The sequence below is a fragment of the Suncus etruscus genome, chromosome X (genome assembly GCF_024139225.1).
Source record: "Suncus etruscus isolate mSunEtr1 chromosome X, mSunEtr1.pri.cur, whole genome shotgun sequence".
Lineage (NCBI taxonomy): Eukaryota > Metazoa > Chordata > Mammalia > Eulipotyphla > Soricidae > Suncus > Suncus etruscus.
Window position 1 is genome coordinate 52,731,244 of NC_064868.1, and position 19,499 is coordinate 52,750,742.

The 19,499-nt window shown below is 38.2% G+C and overlaps 1 protein-coding gene across 1 annotated transcript in view; it reads left to right on the plus strand.

Annotated features, from left to right (window-relative positions):
• Positions 1-16,913: 16,913 nt before the first annotated feature.
• Positions 16,914-19,499, plus strand: part of LOC125998849 (60S ribosomal protein L10-like) — a 99,633-nt gene continuing 97,047 nt past the window's right edge. The window contains 2 exon segments of the mRNA XM_049766905.1: positions 16,914-17,036; positions 18,228-18,639. Of these exon segments, the coding sequence (XP_049622862.1) occupies positions 16,914-17,036; positions 18,228-18,639 (535 nt within the window).

A 19,499-nucleotide genomic window follows, 5' to 3' on the forward strand; every position in this document is an offset into this window, starting at 1 on the left:
AGGTTTTGATAAAGGGGCAAGAAATCCTAAATGGAGCAAGGAAAGCCAATTCAACAAGTGGTGTTGGCACAACTGGTTAGCCACTTGCAAAAAAGTGAACTCAGACCCCCAGATAACACCATGTACAAAGGTAAAATCCAAATGGATTAAAGACCTTGATATCAGATCTGAAACTATAAGGTATATAGAACAACATGTAGGTGAAACACTCCAGGACATTGAGACTAAAGGCAACTTTAAGAAGGAGACAGCACTTTCCAAACAAGTGGAAGCAGAGATAAACAGATGGGAATGTATTAAGCTGAGAAGCTTCTGCATCTCAAAGGAAATAGTGCCCAGAATACAAAGGCCACCCACTGAGTGGGAGAAATTATTCACCCAATACTCATCAGATAAAGGACTAATATCCAAAATTTACAAGGTACTGACAGAACTATACAAGAAAAAAAACAACTAACCCCATCAAAAAATGGGGAGAAGAAATGAACTGACACTTTGAAAAAGAAGAAAGGCAAATGGACAAAAGGCACATGAAAAGATGCTCAACATCACTAATCATCAGGGAGATGCAAATCAAAATTACTATGAGGTACCACCTCACACCACTGAGATTGGCACACATCACTAAAAAGGAAAACAAGCAGTGCTAGCAGGGATGTGGAGAGAAAGGAACTCTTTTTCACTGCTGGTGGGAATGCCATCTAGTACAACCTTTATGGAAAGCGATATGGAGATTCCTTCACAAACTGGAAATTGAGCTTCCATATGGTCCAGCTATACCACTCCTAGGAATATACCCGAGGAACACAAATATACAATACAAAAATTCCTTCCTTACTCCTATATTTATTGCAGCACTATTTACAATAGTCAGACTCTGGAAACAACCAAGATGCCCTTCAACAGATGAGTGGCTAAAGAAACTGTGGTACATATACACAATGGAATACTATGCAGCCGTCAGGAGAGATGAAGTCATAAAATTTTTCTATACAAGGATGTACATGGAATCTATTATGCTGAGTGAAGTAAGTCAGAGGGAGAAAGAAAGATGGTTTCACTCATCTATGGGCTTTAAGAAAAATGAAAGACATTTTTAACAGTATCTCAGAGACAACAGAGATGAGGGCTGCTATGTGCAGCTCATGATATGAAGCTCATCACATAGAGTGATGAGTGCAGTTGGAGAGATGACTACACTGAAAACTATCATAACAATGTGAAAGAATGGGGGAAGTAGAAAGCCTGTCTCGAGTACAGGTGTGGGGATGTGGAAAGGAGGGAGATCTGGGAAATTGGTGGTGGGAATGTTGCACTGGTGAAGGGGGGTGTTCTTTACATGACTGTAAGCACACAACTATAATCATGTTTGTAATCACGGTGTTTAAATAAAGATAATTATAAAAAAGAAGACTTAATGGAGAACATCCAACACATGGAGATTAAACAACTTGCTGCTGAACAATAGCTGGATCAAAGTGGAACTCAAGGAAGAAATAAAAAAGATTCTTTGAGAAAAAAGATAATAAAGAGGCAACTTGTCAAAATATGTGGGACACAGCAAAAGTAGTCAGTAGGGGGAACTCATAGCAATACAGGCCTTTGCCAGGAAAGAGGAAAATGACAAAATCAGCAGTTTAAAGGTACATCTTAAGGAGCTGGAACAACAGCAGCAAAGAAATACAAACACATCCAGAAGACAAGATATAATGAAAACCAGAGCAGAAATAAACAACATAGAAACTAAGAAAACAATACAGAAAAATCAATGAGAGAAGAAATTGGTTTTTTGAAAGAATAAACAACATAGACAAACCACTGACAAGACTCACCAAAAAAAGAGAGAAAACACCCAAATATGTAGGATCACAAATGAAAGGGGAGAGATTACAACAGAACCCTGAGAAATACAAAATATTATGAGCTCTTATTATGAAGAACTATACTCAGGCTAGAGAATACAGAAGATACTGACAGATTCCTGTAAAAATATCATCTTCCAACACTGGATAAGGAGAATGTAGAAAGCCTAAACATGCCAATCACAAACGAGGAAATTGAATTGGTAGTTAAGAAACTCCCCAAGAAAAAATTCCAGGTCCATATAGTTTTATGTAGTAAAACAACCCTTAAGATGGGCTTGGATGGAGATGCAGGCCTTTGTTCTTAGGCCCCAGCCACGTGGCTCCATCCCCTTTTAACTGGCAGGTCATTATCTTCAGGTGGTCATGGCAGGAATCAAACTCACTCAGACAGGCTTTATGAGAGATAACATCTTTATTGACCTTGGCCCACATGTGTTGCTTATACTGTAACCAATTATGCTGTATATCTATTCAGCCTTGCATTGAACTTGTCCCTCAGCCATCTCTGCTTCTTCTACCTCTCCATGCTGGCAAAGACCCTAATCCCCTGGGTTAAAGGTCTTATCTAACCTTCCCAATACCCCTCCCAGGAATGGGCGGGGTCTTGCAGGTAAAGATACAAGTAATATTCTCCGAAGACCCCTCCCAGAAATAGGCAGGTTCTTTCAGGTATTTACACAAATCCAAGGTGGAGTCACAGTTTCACAGGTGAATTCTATCAAACAATTTGAGAAGAATTACTACCATTTATACACAGGCTATTCCAAACCATTGAAAAAACATGATTCCTTTTATAAGGCTAATATCACACGCATTCCCAAAGATGGCAAAGGCACTGACAAGAAAGAAACCTACAGACAAATTTCACTAATGAACATAGATGCAAAAATCCTCAACAAAATCTTAACAAACTGAATTCAAGCACTACATCAAAAGATTTTACACTATGACCAAGTGGGCTTCATACCAGGAATGCAAGGATGGTTAAACATATGCAAATAAATCAACAACATACACCAAATCAACAAGAAAGACAAAAAACATATAATTATATCAATCAATGCAGAGAATGCATTTGACAAAATCCAATATCCATTCATGTTGAAAACACTCAGCAAAATAGGACTGGAAGGAGCCTTCCTCAAGATAGTTACAGCTATCTTTGAAATGCCCACAGCCAACGTTATCCTTAATGGTAAAAAACTAAAAGCATTTGCACTAAGGTCAGGAACTAGGCAAGGTTGTCCACTCTCTCCACTCTTATTCAATATAATCTTAGAAGTACTAACAATAACAATCAGACAAGAGAAGGGAATCAAAGGAATCCAAATACGGAAAGAGGAACTCAAACTATCTCTTTTTGCAGATGATATAATGATATACATTGAAAACCCTAAAGAGTCCACATTAAAACTCCTAGACAATTAACCAACACAGCAAAGTGGCTGGCTACAAAGTCAATACACAAAAGACAGTAGCGTTCCTCTATACAAATAATGAAGTAGAAGGGAAAGAAATTATGGAGACGATCCCATTTAAAATAGTATCTAAAAATATCAAGTACCTAAAAATCAACCTTACAAGGGAACGAAGGACCTATACCAGGAAAACTTCAAAACACTTCAGAAAGAAATTCAAGAAGATCTAAGGAAATGGAAGAACATTCCATGCTCATGAGTAGGTAGAATCAACATAGTCAAAATGATTATCTTACCTAAAATTCTATATAGATTTAATGCAATCCTTATCCAAATTCAGAATGATTTTTAAAGACTTAGAACAATTAATCACAAAATTCATCTGGAACCACAAAAGACCAAGGATAGCCAAATACATACTGAAAAACAAGAAGCTGGGTGGCATTTCGTTACCTATCTAAAGCTATAATATAAAGCCATAGTGATCAAAACAGCATGGTACTGGAACAAAGAAAGAACCGCAGACCAGATGGTTAGAACAGAATTTCCAGAGATAAACCCCCAGATATATAGTCAACTAATATTTGACGAAAGAGCCAAGAACTTAAAATGGAACAAAGAAAGTCTCTTCAAGAAATAGTGTTGGTACAACTGGACAACCAACCACCTGCAAAAAACTGAAAATTGACCCATACCTCACTCCTTATACAAAAGTCAACTAAAAATGGATTAAATAATTTGAAATCAGACCCATAATAATATTTTAGGGATCTTTTACAGGATTACAGGTAAAGAATACGATGGGAAGTCAGTGACTCATAACAATATGTTTTAATGCCTTAATCTTATTATATTTCAAATAACCCCTCAGCTTTTCTGTCCACAGGGGTTCTTGAATACAAAGGATGGACAACCTAAGTTGACACCTCAGTGCTCAGTCACACTAGATACCATACTCAGTTTGCATTATGAAAATGTCTTGATAAAACTCTTTAACATTTCCTTTATCTTTAGGTTATGACCTCTATTAGGACCTGAAGCATGTGAATACCAGACCACTAAAGCAGTCAACTGTGACCCAAAGACTTATACTATAGGACCTACTCATCAACACTTGTAAATAAACTAACATTCCCTTTCTCTTTTCTTATATCTTCTCACTACTTATTTTTTTCTCCCCTTTCTTATTATCCCTTTTCCTCCTCTTTATCATAAATTGAATTAATGTCAAATAAAAACCACACTGTTACTTTCTCTTTAGGAAAGGAAATTCGATACATAAGGTGCTGCAGACGATACTACATAGGGTAACCACTTATATAGATAGACCTCACTAACACATTGTTTAGTACTCAAGATGCGAAACCTATGTGTATCCAAAATTGCTCCAGTCATCACCTAATCCTAAAACCCTCTTTCAGAGAGGCCCAACCCCATCACTAACAAAATCCCTAGAAATTGAGAAAACCTCCCAACTGCGACACACCGGCTCAATTTCTCTTAGTTGATTTATTAGATTCTTTTTTTTTTTTTTTTTTGGTTTTTGGGCCACACCCGGTAATGCTCAGGGATTACTCCTGGCTATTGGCTCAGAAGCTGCTCCTGGCTTGGGGGACCATATGGGACACCGGGGATCGAACCGTGGTCCGTCCAAGGCTCGTGCAGGCAAGGCAGGCACCTTACCTCTAGCGCCACTGCCCAGCCCTGATTTATTAGATTCTTTACCTTACTTGTACTATATTTACCTATTTTTGTTCTCATTTTATTTCTTGTTCTCCCCTGCTCTTTTTCTTAAGCTATACCTAAGCTAACTATTGTATGTTTCTGTGTGGGCATGAGCACATAGAGATAGGACTCCTCCATGAGAGTCAAACCTAAATTGTAAACAATCCATGACTATAGTGTATATAGCCCCTCCCATATACTCTCCCCTCTCACTCTTTCAGAAATCCTACTATCCTTTCACCCCCCAATCCCAACCCGATTTCCCAATTTATTAAAACTCTTTACCCTCAGTGTTTAATCCATTAGGCATCAAGACTGACCTCCTACCCCAATAAGACATTACCCAGTACTCAAGCGAATGGGACATCCACTCAGGCCCACACCTCGACCCCAGCAAGAAACTACAAACAACACCCCTGCAGACTCATGATCTGTGGCCATCCTTCTCACCTCTCCCTAATGTGGATGTTGATATCAAACTCAGCTCCAAAAGGATCCACACCCAAGAACTCTACCCAAGACCTCTCTGCTGCAAATCTCTTCTCAAGAGGACCAGGATATGTGATGAAAATGCACCCTGGAACCCACACCCCACAAGAAAATCTCAAAAGACAATTGGGAAGCCTATACTTCCTTCATAAGCTTAAGACCTATATAACACTACCTCTTAACCTGTTTTTCCCCAAATATAATGTAGTCTGCTGCATCGCTTTGTTCCTGTAATTACTTTTTAAAATTCATTTAAAAAATTCTTTCTTCTTTATATATATGTGAGTATATTTATTTTTATTTTTTTGTCTTGTTTCTGTCTTCTTCTCTTTCCACCCCCAAATGCACCAGCAATATAATGTAGCACCATTTCTTCCTGCAAAGGCATACTAAAAAAGGGGAAATTTTATGTATAAGAAACAAGCTCTTATCTACTATGGCTAAGAGCTCACACTTTTTTACAATACTTGGGCACCTCCCATCTGGAGCATATGTCATGTGGACCCAACTTAGACTCTAGGTGATTAGACAGCTACCATCCAACCATGAACCCTGGATCCCAGATATAGAAACGACACAGTTCCCCACAACAGTTCCAGGAACCAAACCCCCTCTGGGACATCCTTAATACTGCTCTGGCACCAACATGTGCCAGTTTTGATATGATATCCTAACAATGAGGAAATGGCAACAACTTGATCTAAGAGTAGGTTGTCTTACCTTACCATGTGATGAGAAGACAAAATCAGAAGACTTGTCATCCTTTGATCTGTGCAAAAGCCAAGATTGCTATCTACAGATGACTGACTGTGACAACCATGACTGGGCAGAATGTATCCTTGGTCCAATAAAAAAGCCCTAGTCTAGGGTATGATCTATGATCTGTACAACAACCAACATCTCTAATTCTAAAGGTCTGACTGAGACAACTGCAACTGAACGGGTCTTCTGGAAACACAACAAAAGATGCTACCCCAGGATTTATCCTAGAAACAGGGCAATGACCAAGAACACAACTACAGAAGATTGATTAAAACCACAGTGAAGGAACAGAACTTCTAGAACCATAAAGAAAGACTTCTTCATAAGCTCCATTCGTTGACCTGTGCAGACACTAAGATCTCTAGATACAGAAGTCTGATTTTATCACTCATGACGGAGAAGATGTCATCCATACACCAGAAAGGTATCTAGGGGAGATTAAGTGAACATGCAAGGAGTCTGTAGTTATTCCTATGACCGTATACTTCAAGGGCAGAGAAAACCTGTATCTCTTAAGCCAAGGAAATTCCCTCTCTAATGTCCCAAATATTTACTGTGCCTATGTGGAAAAAAAGAAGCAGCACAAAATAATTTATAGTATTTTATTTACTGTCTTTGGTCTTTGGTTTTGTTGTTGTTGTTTTCTTTTTTTTTAATTTTTTTTTAATTATGAGAACAACGATGCAAAGAAAGAAGACAAGGTAAAGTTACAGTGGAAGGACAATCACCCATAACATAATTCTCAGAAGAAGAAGACCCCTTGCTGATATCTTAACTTTGAACTTTCAGCCAAAGAACATTAAGGTAAATAAAACAGAATCCATGTACAATTACTTTGTCCCTCAAGTTCCCAGATTGTAACACATTATAATATTTCTTAACAGCACACAAGGCAATCTAAAGCCATAAAACTTACATAACTCCTTAGACATTCGAGGCATAGTATTTTTTACATTTCCATGAACATGCATATTAGCTTAAGTTAACCTCAAATTTTAAGTGTTTTTTTAAGGATTAGAGTCAAAGGAGCACAGTAAAAACGGTGTTAGAGTGGCAATTGTTTTTTGCATAGGCCCATCAAAATATGAGGGGAATGGAAAGAAATAACCTTGGGCTAAATACACAGAGACCCGACCCCTGAAGTTTCCTGCCATAAGACCAACTCTAGGCTCCAGGCAAGCTAGATCGTCCAATCCAAGACATTGTCTGTAGTACCAACACACTTTTATTTTTTACACAGTCTCTGTTGTTGGTATCATGTTTTTGTATTAAATATCCTGGAATCTGCATATCCTACATTGAAGTCAGGATGTGGGGTGTCTTCTCTTTTCACCTCACCATTAAAGGGCAATGCAGAGAGCCCTGTCCTGTAAGCAGGCCGTTCGTTGTTGTTGTTAAGTCTTCTCAGTGTTAAGGGAAGTCTCTGTTGAGCAGGTCGATGTCTGAGCAGTGGTAGGGTCTTCCGTGGTAGAGGATTGCTTCCAGGTGATGTTATAGACAAACCTGATTGTTTCGTGGATGGCTTCCCTGGTTCAGGGGTGAATGGAAAATGCCCTTTCTTCTGAGGCATGTGCCAGGTCATTATGTCAATATTCAGGGTGTAAGGTCCCTTTGCACTACAAGATTTGTGTGTTCCAATCTCTATTAGATAGGATCTTATTTGTATGTATAGTATTTTCCCATTTTAATGTGCCTATGCAAAAAAGAAGCAATGCCACATGGCGTTATTTGCACATATGGGGACTATAAGAACAAATCCAACAATCCCCATGACATGGTTCAATCATAAGCATTAAACTGGGGGATTCTCTCACCAAAATTCCTCATTGAACAGCTCATAAAGAGAAGTTAAAAAGTGGTTAGAATCATCACTGTTTAAGAGAATATTTAGTAAGACTTATAGCTGTAAGAGAAAAAACACAAAATATTCGAAAGAAATACGTGTCCATTTTATGTCTTTTGAAACAGTTTAGGGTTGTCATAACACAATGCACGGCTTTGGTCTGTGATAAGGATTGTGCAGTACTGAAGTTAAATAGAGTAATGTGGGTTAGTGATGTTTGGGGGGGGTAAGAGAGTTAAGGAGTAAAAATGAGCTTTGTAGGGGTGTGGGAAAGGGCAGAATACAAAATGGACATTCTGGATACGCAAAACATAACATAGAGATAAGAAATACTCTTAATACATGCAGTGCGCGTGGGGGCTGCCCCCGCGCAGTTTTCCATATGTGGACTAGTCAGAAATTGCCCGTGACAAACTTAGTGCAAGCGAGCAAATCTCATGACACCCCAAGTTAAAACCAACCATTTCTGGCCTCCTGGGCTGCCACCCCAGAAGGCCTGGAGGCCAGGGGGCAGAAGAGGGGAAGGCTGGGGCCTATCAAGGCTCCCAGCACACCCAAGTTAGGGAGAATGCCTTCCACATGGGGTCTCCCCAAACCTCATGCAGCTAGAGCTAGCCTCCAGCTCAAGAGAGGATGGATAGAGAGCCGGAAGCCAGGATCTGCCTGCCCTAAACACTGTGCCCTTCCCACCCTAGAGCTGGGGGAAGGGCGGGGAAAGCTTGGGACCCCATCCAGGAGGGACCCCCCCACACCCACCTTGTCTGACAGCCTGGGCTGCCACCTCAGAAGGCCTGGAGGCCGGGGGCAGAAGAGGGGAAGGCTGGGGGCCTATCAAGGCTCCCAGCGCACCCAAGTTAGGGAGAAGGCCTTCACATGGGGTTTCCCCAAACCCTATGCGGCTAGAGCTCTGTTGTTGTTGTTTTCAATTTTTTGCACCCTGTTTTGTTTTTATTTCAAGAACGTGGTTATTGTGTGGTGCTTATTATTGCTGTAGTGCTCATTGAATTTTTTGTTAGATTTTTCTTTTTGTATTGCTGTGGTGTGGTGTTTCTCTTTTTTTTCCTTTCTTCTCTCAAACTGATGTTGAGAGCCTCTAAGGACTCAGCCCATTTTTGGCATGCTTGATTTTTACCCCATTTTATTGCTTTTCTTCTCTTCAAACAAATCATATAACTTTAACCATCTTGCTCCGCCTCTCAAATTCAGGGGGGAATAATGGAGGGTACCAAGACCAAACAGTAGTAATAAAAATGATCAGAATTTAACACCAAATCCAAAGCCAGTGACAAGAGAATCGATACCCAATCTAAAACAAGCTAGACACTGAGGGGATCACTTATACTAGCAGCCCGGGGGGTAAGGGAGGGGAATATGGGTGCAACCTAAGAATGGGGGGGGGGAGGACAACTTTATTGATGGGAATACCCTGATTCAATGTTAATATGTACCTAAAATATTACGATGAAAGGTATGTAATCCAATTTGGTCAAAATAAAAATTATTAAAAAAATAAATTTCAAACAAGTCTGATTAGAATAAAAAAGATTTTAGAATGTCAGGTAGAATAGAGACTATTAGAATATAACTTAAAATTTTAGAATAGAATCTAGAATTTTAGAATTTAGAATTTAACATGTTAATTACACTCTCCAACAAAGAGTTTAAATAGTAATATGAGGATGTTCAGAGAACTCAAAGAAAGAAGAGATGAAGAATAAGAGAACATAAAGAAAGAAATCAGAAAATTCCATAGGCAAACAAAAGAACTGAACAACTCAGTACTTGAAATTAAAAACTAAATGAAAAGCCTTCAAATTTTAAATTCTACTGGAATATTTTAAATTTTCTTATAAAATTCTAAATTTATAAAATTATAAGTCTTTCTAAAGAAAGAAGAGATCCATGGGGTCTTCCACAGCAGTGCCCCCCCCCCAGGGATGAGGAATCCTTTTAGAGATTTAGAAATTAGAATTTTAGAATAGAATTTAAAATTTAGTGTTTTAGAATAGAAATTAGAATGTGAGAATAGAATTTACAATTACTGAAAGATAGAATTTTAGAATAGAATTTAGAATTTGAGAATATAGAATTTTGAATATTAGAATAGAATGTTGAATTTTGGAATATAATTTTGAATTTTTGAAATTTAGAATTTTACTAAAGAATTTAGAACTTTAGAAAATTAGAATTATAGAATTAAATGTTCTATTTTAGAATAGAATTTAGAATTTTAGAATAAAATTGAGAATTTTCTAATTTTGAAAGCTTCCATTCAGTTTTTAAATACAACTACTGAGTTGTTCAGGGTTTCATTTCTGTGTGAAGTTTTCAGATTTCTTTTCTTTTCTTTTGTCTCTTATTCTTGACATCATCTTTCTTTGAGTTCTATGAACATTCCCCACATTACTATTTAACATCTTTGTTGGAAACTTTAACTTTGTGTCTGTAATTTTTGAATTCCTGTGTCAACCGATCTGCCATCTTCTTTCTCTATGCATGTTGTTGTCCTATGTCATTTTCCAATTGACACGCTTGTAGTGTGACTCTTACTTCATGTCGTGCTGAGCTTTATGGGTAATAAGATAAGACAAAAATGGAGGGATTCAGATGTTTTGAAAGGCCCCAAGCAGGAAATAGTACTGCCTTGTTGTTGGGTCCTCCTACTTGGCCAGTCAACATTGACGGGTTTATGTTCTAACATTTATGGATTAGGTTTCGTGGGGTCGTCCTCAGCAGTGCCACTCAGGAACGAGGAGTCCCTTTAGAGATTTAGAATTTAGAATGTTAGAATAGAATTTAAAATTTAGTGTTTTCGACTAGAAATAAGAACGTGATTATAGAATTTACAATTTCTGAAATATACAATTTTAGAACAGAATTTGAGAATATACAATTTCGAATATTAAATAGAATGTTGAATTTAGTATAAATTTTCGAATTTTTGAAATTTAGAATTTTACAATAGAATTTAGAATTTTAGAAAATTAGAATTATGGAATAGAATTTCTATTTTAGAATAGAATTTAGAATTTTAGAATAAAATTGAGAATTTTCAAATTTTGAAGGCTTTTGATTTATTTTTTAAATAAACTACTGAGTTTTTCAGTCCTTTCATTTCTTTATGGAGTTTTCTGATTTCTTTCTTTTGTCTCTTATGCTTGATCACATCTTTCTTTGAGTTCTATGAACATCCTCCATATTACTATTTAACATCTTTGTTGGAGAGTTTAACTCTGTGGTCTATAAGTTCTGAATTTCTGGGTCAATGGAGCTGCCATCTTCTTTCTCTATGCATGCAGTTGTCCTATGTCATTTCCCAATTGACACACTTGTAGTGTGGCTTTTACTGCATGTTTTCTGAGAAAAGAATTTTTGTATTGTATTTTTATGTTCCTAGGAGTGGTATAGTTGGATCGTATGGGAGCTCAACTTCCAGCTTTTGGAGAAATCTCCATATCACTTTCCATAAAGGTTGGACCAAATGGCATTCCCACCAGTGGTGAAAAGGAGTTCCTTTCTCTCCACATCTCCACTAGCACTGCTTATTCTCATTTTTCCTGATGTGTGCCAATCTCTGTGGTGTGAGATGGTACCTCCTAGTTGTTTTGATTTGCATCTCCCTGATGATTAGTAATGTGGAACATTTTTTCATGTGCCTTTTACCTATTTGTATTTCTTGTTTGTCAAAGTGTCTATTTCTTCTCCCCATTTTTGATGGGGTTAGATGTTTTTTCTTGTAAAGTTCTGTCAGTGCCTTTTATATTTTGGATATTAACCACTTATCTGATGGGTATTGGTGAATAGTTTCTCCCACTCAGTGGGTGGCTCTTGTATTTTGGGCATTATTTCCATTGAGGTGCAGAAGCTTCTCAGCTTAATATAGTCCCATTTATTTATTTATTTATGCTTTCACTTGTTTGGAGAGTATGGTTTCCTTTTTAAAGATACCTTTAATCTCAATGTCATGGAATGTTTGACCTACATGTTGTTCTCTATACTTTATGGTTTCAGGTCTGATATCAAGGTCTTTAATCCATTTGGATTTTACCTTTGTAAATGATCTTAACTGGAGGTCTAAATTTGCTTTTTTACAAGTGGCTAGCCAGTTGTGCCAACACTATTTATTGAAGAGGCCTTCCCTGTTCCATTTAGAATTTCTTGCACCTTTATCAAAAATTAGGTGACACTATATCTGGGGAACATTCTCTGAGTAGTCAAGCCTGATCCACTGATCTCAGGGTCTGTTTCTATTCCAATACAATGCTGTTTTATTGTATTGTAATTGTATTGTAATTGTAATTGCTTTGTAATTGCTTTGTAATGCAGTTTAAAGTTAGGGTAAGTAATACTTCCCATATTTCTTTTCCCAAGTATTTCTTTAGCTATTAGTGGTTGTTTATTGTTCCAAATAAATTTCAGAAGTGCTTGATCCACTTCTTTTAAAAATGTCATGGGTATCTCTAGAGGGATCGCATTAAATCTGTACAAAGCTTTGGGGATTATTGTCATTTTAATGATATTAATCTTGCCAATCCAAGAGCAGGATATGGATTTCCATTTTTATTTGACTTCTCTTATTTCTTGTAGTAGAGTTTTATAGTTTTCTTTGTATAGGTCCTTCACATCCTTAGTCAAGTAGACTCCAAGGTATTTGAGTTTATGTGAGACTAATGCGAATGGGGTTGTTTTCTTAATATCCATTTCTTCCCTACCATTTTTGGTGTATAAAAAGGCCTTTGATTTCTGTGTGTTAATTTTATAGCCTGCTACATTGCTATATGCACCTATTGTTTCTAAAAGTATAGTATCATGTCATCTGCGGACAGTGAGTGCTTGACTTCTTTTTTCCTATCTGGATTCCCTTGATATTTTTTCCTTGTCTAATCACTATAGCAAGTACTTCCAATACTATGTTAAATAGGAGTGGTGCGAGGGGGCAACCTTGTCTTGTACTGGGGTTTAGAGGGAAGGCTTTCAGTTTTTCTCCATTGAGGATAATATTTACCCTTGGTTTGTGATAAATGGCCTTGACTAGATTGAGAAAGGTTCCTTTCATTCCCATCTTGCTGAGAGTTTTTATCAAGAATGGGTGTTGAACCTTATCAAATGCTATGATCATGTGATTTTTATTTTTCTTCTTATTCATATTGTGTATTATGTTGATGGATTTATGAATGTTAAAACATCCTTGCATTCCTTGGATGAAACCTACTTGATCATAGTGAATGATCTTCTTGATAAGGCTTTGAATTCTATTTGCCAGAATTTTATTGAGGATCTTTGCATCTGTATTTGTCAAGGATATTGTTCCGTAATTTTATTTTTTGGCTGTATCCATGTTTGGTTTTGGTATCAAGGTCATATTGGCTTCATAGAAGCTGTCTGGAAATGTTCCCGTTTTTTCAATTTCATGAAAGAGCCCAGCCAGGATTGGTAGTAGTTTCTCTTGAAAAGTTTGAAAGGATTCATTAGTAAATCCATCTGGATCTGGGCTTTTCTTTTTGGGAAGACATTTGATTACCATTTTAATTTCCTCAATAGTTGTGGGGGTGTTTATTTTTTATTTTTTATGGGGGTGTTTAGGTATGCTACATCCTCCTTGTTCAACTGTGGAAGATTATAAGAGTTCAAAAATTCATCCATTTCTTCCAGGTTCTTATGTTTCGTGGCATAAAGTTTCTCGAAGTAATCTCATTACCCCTTGAATCTCTGCAATATCTGAAGTGTTCTTCCCCTTTTCATTTCTAATATGGGTTATCAAGTTTCTCTCTCTTTCTTTGTGAGTTTTGCCAATGCTCTATTTATCTTATTCATTTTTTCAAAGAACCAACTTCTGCTTTCATTGATCTTTTGGATTCTTTTTTGGGTTTCCACTTAATTGATTTCTGCTCTAAGCTTTGTAATTTCATTCTGTCTCCCTATTTCTGGTTCCTTTTGTTGATCATTGTCTAATTTTATGAGCTGCGCCATTAGGCTATTCAGGTATGCCCCTTCTTCCTTCCTGATGTGTGCTTGCAAAGCTCTAAATTTTTCTCTCCGTACTGCTTTTTCTGTGTCCCATAGATTCTGATAATTTGTGTCTTCATTGTCATTTGTTTCCAGGAAAGTTTTGATTTTCTCTTTCATTTCATGACGGACCCACTGGTTGTTAAGTAGCAGGCTATTTAGTTTCCAGTTGTTAAAGTTTTTCTTCTGTGTGCCTTTGTAATTCACATTCAATTTCAGTGCTTTATGATCAGTAAAGATAGCCTGAAAAATTTCTATCCTCTTAATTTTATGGAGATATGTTTTATGTACTAGCATGTGGTCTACCCTGGAGAATGAGCTATCTGCACTGGAGAAGAAAGTGTATCCAGGTTTCTGAGGATGGAGTGTACTATATATATCTACTAGGCCTCTTTCTTCCATTTCTCTTCTCAGGTCTAATATATTTTTGTTGGGTTTCAGTCTGGCTGACCTATCAAATGTTGAAAGGGCCCTGTTGAGATCTCCCACAATTATTTTGTTTTTCCTGATGTCCTCTTTCAAATTTGTCAACAGTTGTATTAGATATCTTGCTGGTCTCTCATTAGGTGCATATATATTTAATATTGTGATTTCTTCCTGCTGTACATATCCCTTGACTAGTACGTAGTGTCGATCTTTATCCCTTACAACTTTTCTGAGTCTAAAGTTTGCATTGTCAGATATTAATATTGCCACCCAGATTTTTTTAAATAAATTTATTTTTAATTGTGAGAACAAAGATGCAAAGAAAGAGGACAAGGTAAAGTTACAGTGGAAGGAAAATCACCCATAAACTGAATTCTTAGAAGAAAACCCCTTGCTGATACCTTAATTTTGAACGTTCAGCCAACGAACATTAAGAAAAGTAAAATAGAACCCATGTACAATTACTTTGTCTCTCAAGTCCACAGATTATAGTACATTATAACATTTCTTAGCGGTACACAAAGCAATCTAAAGCCATAAAACTTATGTAACTCCTTACACTTTGATGACATAGTATTTTCTTACATTTACTTCCATATGCATATTAGTTTAAGTTAACCTCAAAAGTTTAAGTGGAAAAAAAGTATAAGGGGGATTTTTTAAGGATTAGAGTCAAAGAAGCACCGTAAAAACGGTGTTAGAGTTGCAGTTTTTGTTTGCATAGGCCCACCAATATATGTGGGACATGGAAAGGAAAAGCCTTGGCCTAAATACAAGGAGACCATACCCCTGAAGTTTCCTAGCAGAAGACCAACTCTAGTCTCCAGGCAACTAGTTTGTCCAATCCAAGTCATTGTCTGTAGTGCCAATACACTTTTATTTTTACACAGTCTCTGTTGTTGGTATCATGTTTCTGTAGTAAAGATCCTGGAATCTGCATATCCTAAATTGAAGTCAGGATGGTGTAGAGTGTCCTGTAGTTTTACCTCACAATAAAACGGCAATGGAGAGAGCTCTGTCCTGTAAGCAGGTGGTTGTTGTCAAGTCTTCTTAGTGTTGAGGGAAGGTTCTTTTGGGAAGGTCAATGTCAGAGCAGCAGTAGGGTCTTCCTTAGTAAAGGATTGCTTCCAGATGATGTTATAAATGACCTTGGATGTTTCGTAGTTAGCTTCCCTGGTTCAGGGGTGAATGGAGAATGCCCATTCTTCTGAGGCCTGTGCCAGGTCATTATGTCAATATTCAGGGTGTAAGGACCCATTGCTCTACAAGATTTCTGTGTTCCTACCTCTATTAGATAAGAACGTATTTGTATGTATGGTATTTTCCCATTTTAATGTGCCTATGCAAACAAGGAATAATGCCACATGGCATTATAGGACCTTATGGGGGCTACAAGAACAAGTCAAAAATTCCCATGACATGGTTAAACATAATCATTAAACTGAGGGACTCCACAGAAAATTCCATATTGCACAGCTCACAGAAAGAAGATAAGACAAAAAGTGGGGAAAATCTTCACTGTATAAGGGAATATTTAGTAAGAGTTATAGCTGTCAAAGAAAATAGACATAAAATATTCAAAAGCCGTACGTGTCCATTTTAAGTCTTTTAAAATAGTTGGGGGTTGTTAATTCCAGTGCACCAATTTGGTGTGTGATTAGGACAGTGAAGTACTGAAGTTACAAAGGGTAAATGGGGTGTACTGATGGTTGAGGGTGATAAAGTTAAGGAGTGAAAAATGAGCTTTACAGGGGTGTGTGAAAGGCAGAATACCAGATGGACATTCTACATACACAAAACATAACATAAGGATAGGATATACTATTAATATATATGGTGCATATGGGGGCTATTGCCCCCGCGCGGTTTTGAACATGAAGACTGGGAAGAAATTGCACTAGAGCTAGCCTCCAGATCAAGAAAGAATTCGGTAGAGTACTGGAAGCCATGATCTACTCTGCTTCACTAGGGGAAGGGCCGGGAAAGCTTGGGATCCCCTCCAGGAGGGAACACCCAACACCCATCTTGTCTGGCCACCTGGGCTGCCACCCTAGGAAGGCCAGGAGGCCGGGAGGCAGGACAGGGGATGGCTGGGGCCTACCAAGGCTCCCAGCATGCCCAAGCTAAGGAGAGAGCCTTCGGCCTGGGGACTCCCCAGACCCCATGCGGCTAGAGCTAGCCTCTGGAAAAGAATGAATTCGGTAGAGAACCGGAAGTCAGGATCTACCCACCCTCCTCCCTGTGCCCTCCTCTCTTCACTGAGGGAAGGACTGGGAAAGCTTGGGACCCCATCCAGGAGAGACCACCCAACACCCACCTTGTCTGGCTGCCTGGGCTTCCACCCCAGGAAGGCCTGGAGGCCGGGGGGCAGGAGAGGGGATGGCTGAGGCCTACCAAGGCTCCCGGCATGCCCAAGCTATGGAGAGAGCCTTCGGCCTGGGGACTCCCCAGACCCCATGCCGGCTAGAACTAGCCTTCGGCTCCACCCCAGCTTTTTTAAGGGTGTTGTTTGCTTGGATGATTTTCCTCCAGCCTTTGATTTTGAGTCTATTTTGTTATGATTATTTAGGTGTGTTTCTTGTAGGCAGCCGAAGGTTGGGTTCATCTTTTTGATCCTTTTTGCCACTCTCTGCCTCTTCATTTGTCCATTTAATCCATTGACATTGAGAGAGATGATTATCATGTGAGTTAATGCCATACTTATTTATAAGTTTGATGTGTCTGTTGGTCTATCTTGTCTTAAAGTAGGCCTTTCAGTGTCTCCTTTAAACCTGATTTTGTATCTGTAAACTTTCTGAGCTGTTGTTTATCAGTGAAGCTATGGATCCTTCCTTCAAACCTGAACATGAATCAAGCTGGGTGGATTATTCTAGGTGAAGCCTCCATTTCATTCAGTCTTGTCACAATATACCACCACTGTCTTCTGGCCTTGAAAGTTTCTTGTGACATGCGTGTTGCAAATCTTAAGGATGTACCTTTGAATGTAATTTCCTTTTTGGATCTTGCTGCCTTCAGTATCCTATTCCTATCTGTGGGATTTGTCATTGTGACTAGGATGTGTCTTGGGGTGCTTTTCTTTGTAACTCTTTTAGCTGGTACTCTTCTGGCATATAGGATTTGGTTGCATACAGTCGTTACCTCTGGGAGATACTTTGTAATGATGTCCTTTATTGTTGATTCTTTCTGGGGATTCTCTTTCTGTGTTTCTGGGACTCCAATGATTCTTATATTGTTTCTGTTGAATTTATTGAACATTCTTATTTTCATCTGTTCAGAATCTTCTTTGAGGTTCTTTTCAAATCTCTTTTGTTGTATCGAGTTATTATGCCTCTCCTCTTCTAGCTGACTAATTCTGACTTCAGCTTCTGTTACTCTACTGGAGAGGTTTTTCCATAGAGTTTTGCATTAACTCTACTGTATTTTTCAGTCCCATTATTTTAGCTTGGAGTTTTCTAATTTCCATATTTGTGGTCTGTTCAGATCGATCTATGCTCCCCTTGATTCCATGAACATTTTCCATATCTCCACTCTAAACTCCTTTTCTGAGAGGTCAACCAGGTAGTTGGCACTTTTTGGCTCATCAGAGCTGCCATCCTCATACTCCACGCATGCAGTTGTTCTTTGTTGTTTTCTCATTATCACCCTTTAACTGTATTTCTGTATATTGCAATGGGGTTTCTACTATATAAAAAGGGTACGGCCACGGAGGGAAGTGAAGCAGCTGCACTTTTATTTTATTTTTTCCCCTGTGATCATTTTGGTTGTACCCAAGGAACACAAAGCAGCTTCAGGTGTTGCCCTCAAAAACAATCTGCTGGCTCCAAAGCAGGCAGGGGTCAAGGAACGGTGGACAGATCCACCCCTACTTCAGTCAGACTCTGGAGAGCTCAGCTCTCGGTGCTTCTCCCAGATGGACCCAGGGATCACAAAGTAGCTTCAGGTGTGGTCCTCAAAATCATCTGCTGGCGACAAAGCAGGCAAGGTTCAAGGAACTGTGGACTGATGCACCCCTACCTTCAGTCAGACTCCGGAGAGCTCAGCTCTCTGTGCTTCTCCCAGATGGACCAGGGATCAACTTTACTGCTTATTTTGCTGGGCTTCATGGGTAAGAAGATGCGATAAAAAATGGAAGAATTCTGAAGCTTTGAAAGGCCCCAAGAAGGATGTAGTACAGCCTTGAGGACTGGGTCCTCCATGTGCCCAGCGAACATTGATAGGATTAATTTCAAACATTGATGGATTAGGTTCCCTGGGGTCTTCTTCTGCAGTGCCCCCAGGGATGAGTAATCTCTTTAGATATTTAGGATTTAGAATTTTATAATAGAATTCAATATTTAGTATTTCCGAATAGAAATTATAACGTGAGAATAGAATTTAAAATTTTGGAAATATCAAATTTTAGAACAGAATTTGAGAATATAGAACTTCGAATATTAGAATAGAATACTGAATTTTAGTATAAATTTTTGAAATTTAGATTTTTTACAATAGAGTTTAGTATTTTAGAAAATTAAAATTATAGAATAGAATGTTCTATTTTAGAATAGAATTTAGAATTTTAGAATAAAATGAGAAATTTGAATTTTAAAAGCTTTCTATTCAGTTTTTAAATAAAACTACTGACTTTTTCAGTCCTTTCGTTTCTGTATGGAGTTTTCTGATTTCTTTCTTGTGCTTCTTATTCTTGATCTCACCTTTCTTTTTTAATTTTTATTTTGATCATATTGGCTTACATTTCACAATAGTATTTTAGTTATATATTAACATTGAATCAGGGGAATACCCATCACCAAATTTGTCCTTCCTCCATCCCTGTTCCCTTCCTGCAACCCATATCTCCCAACATCACCCCCCGGGCTGCTAGAGTAGGTGGTCCCCTCTTTGTCTAGCTTACTATAAGTGATCTTATATCTGTTTGGTCCTGGTACCCTCCCTGTTTCCCCCTCTGTTTGAGAGGTGGAGCTC